General features: G+C 50.5%; 1 protein-coding gene across 1 annotated transcript in view; it reads right to left on the reverse strand.

Moving 5' to 3' along the window:
* Positions 1-5,243: 5,243 nt before the first annotated feature.
* The window catches only part of CTNNBL1 (catenin beta like 1), a 46,524-nt gene continuing 39,155 nt past the window's right edge, over positions 5,244-12,612 (reverse strand). The window contains exons 14-16 of the mRNA XM_033075108.2: positions 11,150-11,287; positions 10,506-10,578; positions 5,244-5,492 (exon numbers count right to left, since the gene is read on the reverse strand). Of these exons, the coding sequence (XP_032930999.1) occupies positions 5,404-5,492; positions 10,506-10,578; positions 11,150-11,287 (300 nt within the window). The 3' untranslated portion in view covers positions 5,244-5,403. The remainder of the gene's footprint in view (positions 5,493-10,505; positions 10,579-11,149; positions 11,288-12,612) is intronic.

The following is a 12,612-nucleotide window of genomic DNA, read 5'->3' on the forward strand; positions in this document are numbered from 1 at the left end:
CCATGCAGCCCCAAAGCACCTCCTGTGTGTCTGACAGGGATTTGGGGGGGGTCACATACAGAGGAGGGAGCAGAGCCAGCGGCTCCCGGAGCCGAGCCGGCACCCGCTGCGTAGCGAGGTCCCTTATCTGCTCAGTTACTGCTCTGAACAGCCGGCGCCTCCCTCACAGGGCTTCTCTTGCAGCAGAACGGGCCCAGGGACTCGCTCTCGAGGATGAAACACTCCTTATCTCTGTCAGTGCCAGGTTCCTGCCCACTGCTCAGTTCTGCGCGGGGGGGGTGCTCGCCAGATGGAGGAAAGCAGCGGGGACTTCCCTGCAGTGAAACCACAAAGATCCCAGAGGCACCACATCCACCACGGTCACAGCTCGTGCGCCCACGAGGTTTGCATGTAAATTCCCTGGGACATCTGTCCATCAGGAAAAGGCAACCTGCAAAGCTGGAGGGTGCGGTGGAGCTCAGAAAAGCTGGATGAGGCTGGAAGGAGATGGGGCGAGCCAGACCAGCAGCAGCTCATGGAGCATCAGCCTCAGATCCTGACCCCCAGACCCCGAGGGACACAAAGAACATCCCCAGGGACACAGCTCTAACATGGAGTTGCCCAAGGACACCCAGAATGAAAGCAAGAGCATTGGTCCTTCCTGGCTCCTGACTGCTGCTCGTGCTCACTCCAATGCCAACACCCCGTGCTCCCTTTTGACTGCAAAAGCTGCCCAGCAACTGGAAGAAAAAAACCTCAAACCCCAAACCCCAGAGCTGCTGAAGCACTGGGGTCTGACTCATGCATTATTTTGAAATTCACCTCTTTAAGGGTTCATGCAGGGGCACCCCGAGGCTCAGCACGAGCTCTCCTGAGGTCCAGGAGCCAACACTTGAATTTGTGTCTGCCTGGGAGAGTGAATTGGGCTGTTCATCTCTCTGACGGGCAGAATAAACACCCTCCACATTGATACTGAGCTCATTTCTGATACTTGTTTAGAGACTTGACAATTCCTGTATAAAAGGATTTCCTTCCACAGCTGAAGTTTGACATTCCTGCATTATTAGATTATTTGCAAAGGTCTGCGTGCGCTGCAGGAAAACAATGCTCCCGCCAGGCAACATTAGAGCCTGCTCCTCCACAAATCATCCCGGGCACAGCCAGCATGGAGGCAGTGCCTGCCAGGATCCCCCAGCGCAGGGAGCAGCCAGGGAGGCAGGGTGGGAGCTCAGGTGAGCAAACACAACCCACCCACCCACACCACGACAGCCACAACAGCATGAAAAACAACAGACTGAGAGGGAGAGGGGTTCTGAGTAGAGGGAACCCTGCTCCAGACACCAGCACCACCATGGGCTCCTTGTGTCACTGCCAGCACAGCCCTTCCCAGCAGCATGACCTGGCTGGCAGAGCAGTGGGAGGGAGCATTTCTGGGCAGGCACATGCAGTGTTTTGGTCCCCCTGCCTGTGTTGGAATGGTCACAAGCCCTGTGTCCCTGGCCCCCCACCCTGGGGAGTCCTGGGAGTCCCAGCACGGTGTGGGAAAGGCAGCAGGAACCTCCCTCCCCCAGCATGTGGGGGCTTTGGGACTCAAAGGCCTCTGCCCAGAGCAGCCCCTGCACAGGGAAATCTCCAAAGCATAAAATTCAGAAGAAAATGACTTGAAAAGAATTATTTCTTCAGAGAACTCAAGCCCGTTTCCAGGCCATTAACTCCTTCCTCTGCAGAACCCACCGCCAGGTTCCCAATGGAAAGGAGCAACATCACAGGTGTCCCTCACTGTGGAACAGTTCCCTCTTTCCAAACCATTAAGCACCAAAAAAATTGCATGTAAAAAAACAAATAATACCACAAACCAACCAGCCTTTCCCCCTCCAAATAATTTTCTGCCCTAGGAGAAAAGCTTTCCCTGAGAGCAAGGCCTTAAAAGAAAAAAAATATTAAAAAAATCAATAGTGTAAGTGACTTATTTTGCAGCTGATGGTTTGTTCCCAGTGCTGACAGCCTCCCGCTGTATTTAGCAGCGCCTCAGTCCCTCCACTGGGATATCAGGAGATGTTCCTCAGCCATGATTTACACTCATTTCTCCCCGTTTAGGGAGGCTCAGCCGGGAGCGGAGCTGAAGATGGATTTGGACACACAGCGAGGACGGTCGGTGCCCGTCTCCAGAGGCCAGTGGGAAACACCATCAGCTCCTGCCACTCCCAGCAGGAGGAAACCAGTGCTCCCACCCTCCCTGATACTGCCAGCACTGGGGCTCCCACCCTGTCATCCACTGCATGGATGGTGTCACCATCCCTCTCCCTCCCCCTTCCCATACCTGCTTCCCCAGGACTTGCCCCGGGATTTCCCCAGCCCCAGCCAAGCTCAGCCTTGCTTCAGCCCAACCAAGCCCACCAGGGTAAGCACCCCCATGGAGCAGAGGAATCCAACGATCCCAAAGACAGAGGACAGCATCTCCCTCATCCTTTGCTGCTTTCCTGCTTTTAAATCCTGCGCTGGTGCTCAGCAGCCTTGTGCACCTGGGGCCAAACCCGGCAAGGTCCGGGTGTCTGGATGACAGGCTCACCCCTGCCTGCAGCAGCCATTGCCCACAGCTCGTCTCAGCCTGGGGCAACCTTGAGCATCCCCGGGGGTCAGAGCTCCCACCACTGCATCCCAGGGTCCTGCTGCAGAGGGAAGTGGGAGGCACTGCGCGTGCTCTGCTGTAAAACACCCCCCAGCTCCTTTCTCCTGGAGGGCAAGTTTCCTGCTTCCCATCACCAGAGTGCCTCATCCATCATGTTCCCTCTAATTACCTTCTCATTTACCTCTTTAGTCAAATCTGTTTACAATCAGAGACAAGAAAGCACAGCCCAGGGAAGGGTACAATGGAGAGGAGTCTGTCCCTGCATGTTCTGCTGCCCTGCCCCGAGGCTGGCCCGCTAGTCTGAGAGCGGGCAGGAGATTATGGCTCAACACAATGAGGGCTCACAGAGGAGCCAAGGCCACCAGGCTCCTGTCACCCAGTCCCTGCCATCACTCCCAGCAGCACAGAGTCCCACAGGTGCTGCCTGTGGGTTGTGCTGCTCCCACACCCTCTCCTAAAACCCACATTTAGCGAAACCCACATTTAGCGAAACCCACAAAAGCCAACAGTGATGCTGCTGTTCCAGGGCCACAGAACCAGCAGGGTTAAACCAGGGCTCAAATCCCCTTGTCTGCAGCCCATGGATGCTTCCTCAAGGAAATCTGCTATTAGCTCCACCTTTTAATCCTCCCTCAATTACAATAACGTCATTCTCCACAACTGCCAAGACTCGGGGTGCACATCCTCACACCTCCAAGGCTTTTCTGTGCTGCTCAATATGACAGCCCAAATGAGCTGGCCAGGAGCAGCACATTAACCTGAATAATTACCTTAATTAATAACAGTGTGCCCAGGCAGGCCTCCAGCCTATCCCAGGGACCAAGGCAGAGAATCCAGCACTTCCCAGCAGTGGGGTGGGGTGCCAGAGTGTGGGGGCATAGCAGGGCCTGCTGTGGTTACCAGGATCAAAACTGACTGGGCTCCTTTGGAGCAGTGGGGTTCCTCCCTCTGAAAGAGCTTGGAAATTAGAAGAGAATAATTTGCCATCCACCTTGTAAAAGCCTGACTTGCAGGAACCATCTCTGCACAAATTCCAGCAACATCTGGAGCACCCTCATCCATCACAGGGACAGTGGCAGGGCTGGGTTGAGCACACAGCCACTCCTTAATCCCACAAATTCATCTTTCAGCTGGGGAACACAAAAATACTCATGCCAAGGCATTCCTGCTCCCCAGGTGCAGCACCATGGCCCTGAGAACTGAGGGACAGTGCAGGGGTGGCACCATATCCCCAGTCCTGCAGAGGGAACACCACCTCACAGGATGTTGCTGAGGCTCCATCACAGGCTGTGCTTGTTCCTTCACTAAGTCCTCTTTTTGCCCTGCCTCAAACTCTCTTACATCACTCCCTTTCTCCTAAGCTTGTCCAACACAAGTGCAGTGTGAGGGAACAGCCAGTCACCTTCCAGGGGAAACCAGAGACCAGCTCTGACCACAGCTCCACTGGTGTGGAAAGGGAATGATTCCCAGACTCAAGTAAAAACCTCAACACTCCTGAAAGCTAAAGGAAAAAAACACCTTAAAGGAAACAGGTTGAAAACAGAAGAAAGAAATTAGGAATTTGACAAGTTCTGCACAAAAAAAAAAAAAAAGTATTTTTGCAGCTTTTTGTGGCTGCTGAAGCCACGACTTCCATGCTGATCCCCTGAACACCAGCGTTCAATAGCGCCAGGCCAGCAGTGCCTGTGCAGTCAGGATTGAAGGAAGACTTTAAGCTTCCCTGACAATGCATTTTTCTTGGAGATAAAAAATGAATGCTGCCAGCATGCAAATCTCTCTAAATTAGGCACAGCCCAGCTTGCAGGAGCCACGATGGCTTGTGATGACAGTCATTAACTTCAACAGCAGAAAAGAGGATGCAGGAAAATATCCTCTGCTACTTCCTACCCCAGTTGGGAGTCCTGGCTCAGGGAAGCACTGGAGTCTGGCACAACAACACCCAAAATCACACTGTGGTGCAGAGGGTGATGAGAATAAGCTGTGGCCCCTTTCCCTGGGGCAGGCAGGGCCACCCCTCTGCTCTTGGGGACTCGCTGCTGCGCCAAGAGCCAAGCTCCCTGTCCAGGAGCCACAGCACTGGTTTTCTACTGAACAAGCACAGCCAAGACCCAGAGCTGATTGTGAAGGAAAGGCAGTGGGATTTGGGCATGTCACTGCTTACCACCCCTCACTCTTAGTTCTGGGTAAAGCCCCAACAGACTCACTCCCTCTTTTCCCTCTTCAGGAGGGAACAGTGACCAGTCTGTGCCAGAACCTACTTTCAATTCCCATTCACCTGTGGGAAGATTTAACAGGAATGGCTGATGTGGCCAATTCCTGGATCTCTTCTGCCACTGAAGAAGGGATGAACTGGACACACAACACCATGTCAGCCTCCATGGTTCCTGTCTGAGCAAGGGCTGTACATTTTCACTACTGGATCAGGCTGGAATAACCTGCAATGTTTCTCGAGCCATCCAGGCTTCCTCTCTGCCCTCCTGGTCACGCATACATTTGTATTGTTTCACACTGATCCTTGGCAGCTTGATTTAGGGGGAAAAAGATAAAAATGATGGGAACTTCACGCTGGCTTTGTGCTGGGTATGCAGCTGCAGTCCCACTCACAGAACACCGTTCAAATAACAAACCAGGAACTAAAAAAAAGCAAACTATCTTTAATATCTCCCAAATCCCATTTAGAAGCAGTTTCATAGAAACATCACTTTGATCGTGCAGTAGAGGCTGGAGGAGGGGCAGAAGGAGGGAGAACTGGCGCCACATCCTTGTGGGCAGACACAGAGGTGTCTCCCAGGTCCTCAGAAATTCTCCAGCAGATCCAGGATCCGCTTCTGCTCGCTCTCCCGAAACTCCTGGTTCTTCCCGTCCCCAATGTTCTCCGCGTACTCTGCAGGGAGAGAGCAGAGAGACACAGGCTCTGAGTGCAACAGGAACAAACCAAGGGCAACAACTCCTGCAGCCATCACAGCAGAATCTACACCCACAGTACTGCAAACAGCCAAATGGGAATTAATTCAAGGAGCATTGATGGTTTTCCTGCCCATCCCCAGGGTTAAAGCTTTGCATAATAAACACCTGCTGAGGCTCATTAAAGCTTTTGTGGCAGACAGAGGCAGAGAACTCCCTGCTCTGGCCCAGGCAGACACCAGTACCCAGGAGCACCCATTCCCTGGCATGGGAATCATGGCATTATGCCCAAGAAATGCAAACAGTACCATAAATCACTGCAAATCACTGGCTTCCTAGGTCCCTTTGGACATTGAGTGTCATCAATGAAGATCAGGCAGGGTCTGTGCCAACTGTTAACCATTCCCAGTCCTGGGTGTAACCTGCCTGCTGTCCAAGCATCCTGAATGAGGATTTTTGCTGAGGAGACCCCAATTCCTCCATCTACCAGTGCTTTTAACCACACAGAAGAAAAGCCACCAGTTCAGATTTAACTACAAACCAAACTCCTTGTCATCAGGTAGAGGACACCAGACCCTGACCACAGTCTTGCCCATCCACGCACATGGCCAGACAGCACAGAACTAAGCATTCCCTCTGTAGCTCTCCTTCCTGATATTCATTTGGAGCTGGAAGCCCTCATCCCCTACCAGCTCCCTCCTTCCTGCACCAGAACCTGCATTTTCAAAGACGGTTTAAAAAGAAAAAATGAAAAGCAGCTTCTGAGCTGCGGAAGCAAGGAGCTGAACAAATCTGAGGAAATCAGGAGCAGGCTGATGGTTAAGACAGAGCTTCCCTGCTTCCGCCTGCTTGCATTCTTTTCCTTCTTCCAAACAAACAGAACAGCTTGTATTCAGCACTGAATGGTAAGTTGCTGTAGAAAGTTTGCTTTAATATTTATACATTTAGCACAGCTACATGCTCTGAGCTCCATCAAAGCCTTTGTTACAGGAGCACTGAAAGCAGTGAGGACAAGCAGAAGTTAGCTGATGTGGGAGTCTTCCCTCTTGTGCGTACACTCTCTCTCTCTCTCCATGTAAAAGCAGTAGAGTTCTTTGCCAAGCCTCTGGGAAAAATATTTTTAATATTTATAAACCGCTCCAGTACCTGTAACATGAGCAGGTGGTAATGCTGAGGTTTGCTGCAGGAGAACCTGAGCTGCCCACTGTTCCAGCAAAGGGATCAGCTCAGGACACCTTCCCTCGATGGAGGAGCTCCTCTCCACAGCACTGAAAAGCAGCAGAAAGCTCCTACAAGGACAGTTTCCTGTAGCTCCCTGTGTATGGACTGATTGCTGCGAGGCAGCACAGCCCTGTGCTGTGCGTGCTTTGGCCAAGGGCTGCACTGGGGATCCAAACCTCAGGCAGGAGATGATCCCAGGGCACAGGGATGGGGTCCCCTTCCCAGCCAAGGCTGGCACTCAGCTCAGGCTTCCCTGTCCCAAGGCAATAACAGAGCCAGCTCTGTCCCCAGCAGCCCCTTCCATGCTCCAGCAGGGTAAGTGCCTCTGGAAGAGCTGCAGTGGATAAGAGGGCTGGAGTTTATTGCAGCCCAAGGGCAACACTTCCCACCTGCAGTGACCTCCCCAAGCCCAGGTGAGGGACAGCAACAGTCCCCAAGCCTGGCACAGCCAGCAGCTCTGCCCCCAGCTGTAAGGATGGCCAGACTGCTTGGACTAGGGCTCAAGCAGGGAGCTGCTGAGTGCCACTAATAACACTGCCCTTCTTTTGTACCAGATCACCCAAACAAAAACAAGACACAAATTCTTCTTATCTTGTCCAAAAGCTCAGCATTACTCCTTCTAAACATCTAGGCTTTGTAAGACTAAAACCCCAGTGACTCCAAGGCAGAATGTTTACTGGGTTATGACAGTTGCTAATGCTCATTTGAAGCATTAGCAGCTTGAAGACACCAGATAAAACCCCCAGAACCAGGCTTAAAAAAGTAAATCTCTGACTGAGATTTTATGTATTTGCTTTTTTATTTAAAATTCCGCCACTTCACTGAGACTGCTAAAAAAAATAGCAAATGTAAGCTGCCCCTGCCAACAGTTAACCAGAGCTTACACACTGCTGTGGCTACACAAAGGGAAAAGGCCCAAGATTGGTTTCTGCTTCATTAGACAAAATACAATGGTTACAGAACACTAAAAATCAATTGGGAAATACTGAGGCTTGTAATGGATATTGGAAGCTCTGGAGCCTGCACAGATGGAGGCACCATGAGCCGACTGAGCTCCATCCTCAGAGCACACTGACCCTTCCTTTGTGTTTACCTGTGCTAACAGGTTTGGGCTGGAATGTGCAATTCCACATTCCACATTCCCAGATCCCAGTGTTCCCACTCACCTGACACCAGGTGTGAGGGGAGGGACCTCTGCAGGAGCAGCTCTGACAGAGCTCCCGAGGGAGCCAGGATCAATAGCTAGTCCCTCTGGATCACTGAGGAACAGGAAGATTTGCCATTTCAGAGCCAAATATCACTTCAGAGAGACCTCACTCCATTCTCAGTGACAGATGGAGACCAGGCACCTCCCCAAGATACAGACACTGCTGCCATCCCAAATCCAGCCTCCATCCCCAAAACATCTACCCAGCCAAGGTACACACTGCTCAGTTGTTTTCTTCCAAAGCATAAACTAACTGTCCTGCTGCAAGAAATGCTTGATCTTCCAGAAAAAGGAAGTGTGGGAGGACTGGTCAGCCTGCAGAAATGCATTAATGAGCCTCCCGTTATTCCCTGCCCACTCCTCCCCCTTGAAAGCTCTACCATAAGAAAACAGTCTCGCTTCCTTGCTTGCATCGTAAGTAATTCTGAGCCACCCCAAGGGATCCATCAGCTGTCAGGTTGCCAGAGAAACATGGAGAATATGTAGGCCATAAAAATCAAACTAAAAACTGAGCACCTAATTAGTATGCAAAAATAGAAAATAAAAACTCAACAAGAGCAAAACACTGAACGAAAAGTAAAAATAAACCAGTCCTCATCTGTCCTGAGAGCAAGTTGGGAAGTAGCCTGGAAACATTCCAGCCAAGGTCCAAGCTCCTGATCTCTCAGTCACTTGCAATAGAGTCTAGTGCAGTTGACTTCAGTGAAGTTTTGGAAGCCCCTTGCTGGCCCCAGCAGTGCACTGCAGGGCCCACAGCCAAATCCCTGCTCCAACCCCTCTGCTTTCCTGGGAAGCTGTGTCCAGGGAGCTGACTCCTTCAGAGAAGCAGGTGCATGTCCCTGGTGGTGCTACTGTTCCAGGCTGTGAATCTGTGCTGACTGGGGATGTGTGTAACTACTGAAATGCTCAAATTTCAGATCCCAGTGCTGCTCCTGCCTCCTGGGTCCCGCTGCAGGGACTTCAGAAGCACCCACTAAGAAATTCATCACTGAGGTTTTGACTATTGTCTCCAAAAGTCTCTAAAACTGGCAAGTGTAGGAGTTGGAGAGAGCTGCAGTCAGTGCCCATTCCTGCATTATTAAGAAGCCAATGTGCCCCTTCAGGCAGGGAACGTGGTGCTGCTGAGAACACTAACCCAGCACGACCCTGAGCTTGCAACACCCGATACAACCGCGCAGAAAGTTTCACAATGCAAGTCACTGTCTGGGAAAGAAAGAATCAGATGAAATTTTAATGCAGCTGCCCTCCAATTCAGCTTGGTATGTAAGTCAGCAATCGAGAGCCGTGACTGTGAGGTGTGCAAATCCAGCGAGGTGTGCAGACAACTCCCTCAGGGACACACGGCCCAGGGCAAATGTGGGAATCTGAATGTGGATGTGTGCCATACTCCACAACGGAAAGGGGCAGTTTAGAGGCAGGAATTTTCAAATATCATAATTAAAATCAGAAAAGACATCCTATGCAGACCCCCTGCTCACCAGCAGGCATTAACTTGCACTTTGTGGCCAAGGACAAGGGCCAAAGAGATTGCCTATAGCTGCAGGTAATCTCATACTGTCAGAAAATCACTCTTAATTTTGTCATACCAACCAGCCTACTGATTCTTTTTTTTCCTGCATATGAGAAGGGAGAAAACTGACACGTTCTCCAGGATGTAAGCTGTGTGTACCTGCCATTGTTGAAGTGGGGGCAAGAAAAGCCCAGGAGAACAGTGTTGCAGAAACATTGAAACACATCCCACAGTCCAGTATCCCAGAAATGCTCCCAAACTTCCTTTCCCCCCAGAAGAAAAACAGACTCCTCACCCCACCCTGAAAACAATACAGCCCCTTTGGAGCAGATATATTCCATAAGGGAACATCTTCTCTGGGCAGCTCTGGCTCCCTGCTGCTCCCACTAAACCTCTCAGCTTCAAGGGGCCATGGGAAGAGGCTGAGTGCTGTCCTTCCCTTCCCCAGTTCCACTGGCTGCTGCTGCTGAAGGACAGCAGGCAGAGGAGGGCCACAGCTCAAATAGGCATTGCTCTAATTCACCATGAGCATTAAAAATAACAAGCAGTACTTTAAAACCAGGATTGCAAATCACAACAGCTACATTTTAAAGCTATAGAGGATACTTTAATGCTATAATCCACATTAATCTGACACTAAGAACAAGACAAATACACCATAGGTACTAATAGGGTGCAGATGGTAAAGTGCAAGGCCATGTTAATGAAAGATGAGACTCCACTATTCCTCCCTCTAGCAGGCATGTACACTTCCCTTAAATATTTACTCTCACATTAATGCCAGCAGTGAATTCCAGCCAGGCTGGAGCTGACGGAAGCGTGATGTGCTGCTCTCTGACAGCAACTACAGCAAGTGCCCTAACTCGGAGGCAAAGCAAAGCACACCACTAATCAGGGTGATTCCAGCCCTGCCAGGATCTCAGAACACTGCTCAGCTGCTGCCTGGAGATGCTCAGGACACCAAGGAGAATTACATGTGAAGGCTCGTCCTGCAAAGGATGCCCAAGCTGTCCCTGGTAGCGATGAGACACTCGCACAAAGATATCTCTACTCACCCTTCAGGATGTGTCGAACAATTTTAATGGAGCTGCCTCTCATGTTCAGGATCTGGTGGACTCTCTGACGAATCTGATGGGGAGTAGGAGAGAGAAGAAAGAGATCTTCAATATAAGCCCATGCACAGCCCCACTTTTTCCCACGTGGAGGGATAAGCAGAGACCTGAGCATCACAAAAGCCAACTCAGTCTTGGCAGCCCTCAGCATCTGCTCAGGAATACCCAGGAAAGCACATGGCACAGAAATAAGAATGCATTCACAAACCCCAGTGTATTCAGAGAGGAAGCAGAGATGCAGCATTTTGCACAGATCAAGAAATGCTGTAGCTCTGCTCTTGTGAGACCTCCTGAGAGCAGGTCCCTTTCCCCTGCTCCCTCAGCATGGCATCAACATGGCCTTTCCATTTCAAACCCTGACCTTGCTCACACAGATTGTATGAATTTAGTGACAATAATCAGCTTCTGTCCCCACTACTGCCCTCCTATCTGCTACAACTTGATGGAGCTGTATGGACACAAGTGCAATAAACAGGTGTTTTCCTCCCCAAAAGGGAAATAGTGAAACAATTATTCAACACAGCATATGCAAGGATTTAGAGCCTGTGGAAACACAGATGATCTGCCAACCTTATAGACAGCTTTACCTGGGGAACGTTGGCATTACAGATCTCTGCCATGATGTAACAGATGAGCTGCAGCACAAAGAGCCCAGCATCCAGACGGCGCAGATAGAATTCATCTTCCATGTCATCGTCTATGATCTCCCCTCGGCGCACCATGTCCTGTAAAGCCACGCAAGGGAAAGGTGTGAGGATTCTCTCAGAGCACTGCCCATTAGGACAAAATGTTGGTGATGTTTGTGGTTTCTTAAGAACTGTTTTATTCCCCCAAACATTATTAGCCATATATTTCTTGCCAAAGAAGTATTTTTAATAATTCATTTAAATTCACAAAACATTTAATTCAATTTTGAAGAAGTTTTGCCTTTGCTGGTTGTGAAGTGTGTCCATCTGAAAGTTAAAATTTTAATTTAAACATAAAAATCAAATTTCTTCATTGAGGGGTGAGAGTGTGTGACTATGGAACAGATTTACAAGTGATTTCCAAGTTCTTTGTCAGAATTTGTCAGGAACAAAACTTTTACTGGCCATCTGAGGGTGCTGTTTGGCAGTGCAGAACATGACTCCACCACACTCTAAGACCTATCAGGCTTCTAGTTTCATTATTGACTGACAGATGAGGAAATGCATCTGAAAATCCTGCACAAGGCCAGCTTTTCCATGCCCACCCAGGCTCCTCCAGCTGTGTTTCTAAGGGGTGCTGCCAGGGCAGACCTGGGACAGGGTTTTTTAGCCAAAGAGCACTGACTCCCATTGGAATGATGTCCCACCACCCATCCTTCCTCTGTATACATGACTTTCACCACAGACCTGCCCAGAGAGAGGCCAGAGGAAGAATGAAAGGAGCCATTCCATTCCTCCATTCCATTCCATCCCTCATGTTCAGAGAGCCCATCTTCTTCAAACACTGGCAGGAGCCACCCAGCAGCGAGCTCAGCTCCTCTGAGCCTCCCCCAGGACGCGCCTGCACTCCACCCTCTGGGGGGCTGACAGGCCCAAACAACACTGTCACCTTCTGCACTTTGGGGTTTGTCTTGTGGATTCGTTCTTAAACAAAGGAAGCAGCTCATCAGCCCTGCGAGCTCGCTGCAGCTCTGTGATTTATTCCGCAGCCGTCTGGCAGGTGGGCGCGCACCAGCCGAGCGATATTTCCTCATTAGAGCCATCACCTGCGAGCTCTCCCTACCTGCAACGCTCCACAGGACGCGCCTCCTCGGGCACACGCACTCCAGGCACGAGCACATGCAAGGTCACCAGCACCAAAGCTGACTGAGGCTGCCAAATTTTGCTGTTCTGTCAAGTCAAGCCCTCGCACCTCATGGTGAGTTGAGGGTTTTAGGTGTAAGAAGGAAAATGAGCCCTGGAGGGGAGTAATGGATGCTGCCTGGAGAGAAATCTGATAGAGTGACTTAGACAGCTGATTCTCACTTACTCTTGAAAGGGAGAGGAAAGCTTAGGTAGTGAAAGCCTTTCCTCCTAGAAATCCA

Source organism: Catharus ustulatus, chromosome 17 (assembly GCF_009819885.2).
Source record: "Catharus ustulatus isolate bCatUst1 chromosome 17, bCatUst1.pri.v2, whole genome shotgun sequence".
Taxonomy (NCBI): domain Eukaryota; kingdom Metazoa; phylum Chordata; class Aves; order Passeriformes; family Turdidae; genus Catharus; species Catharus ustulatus.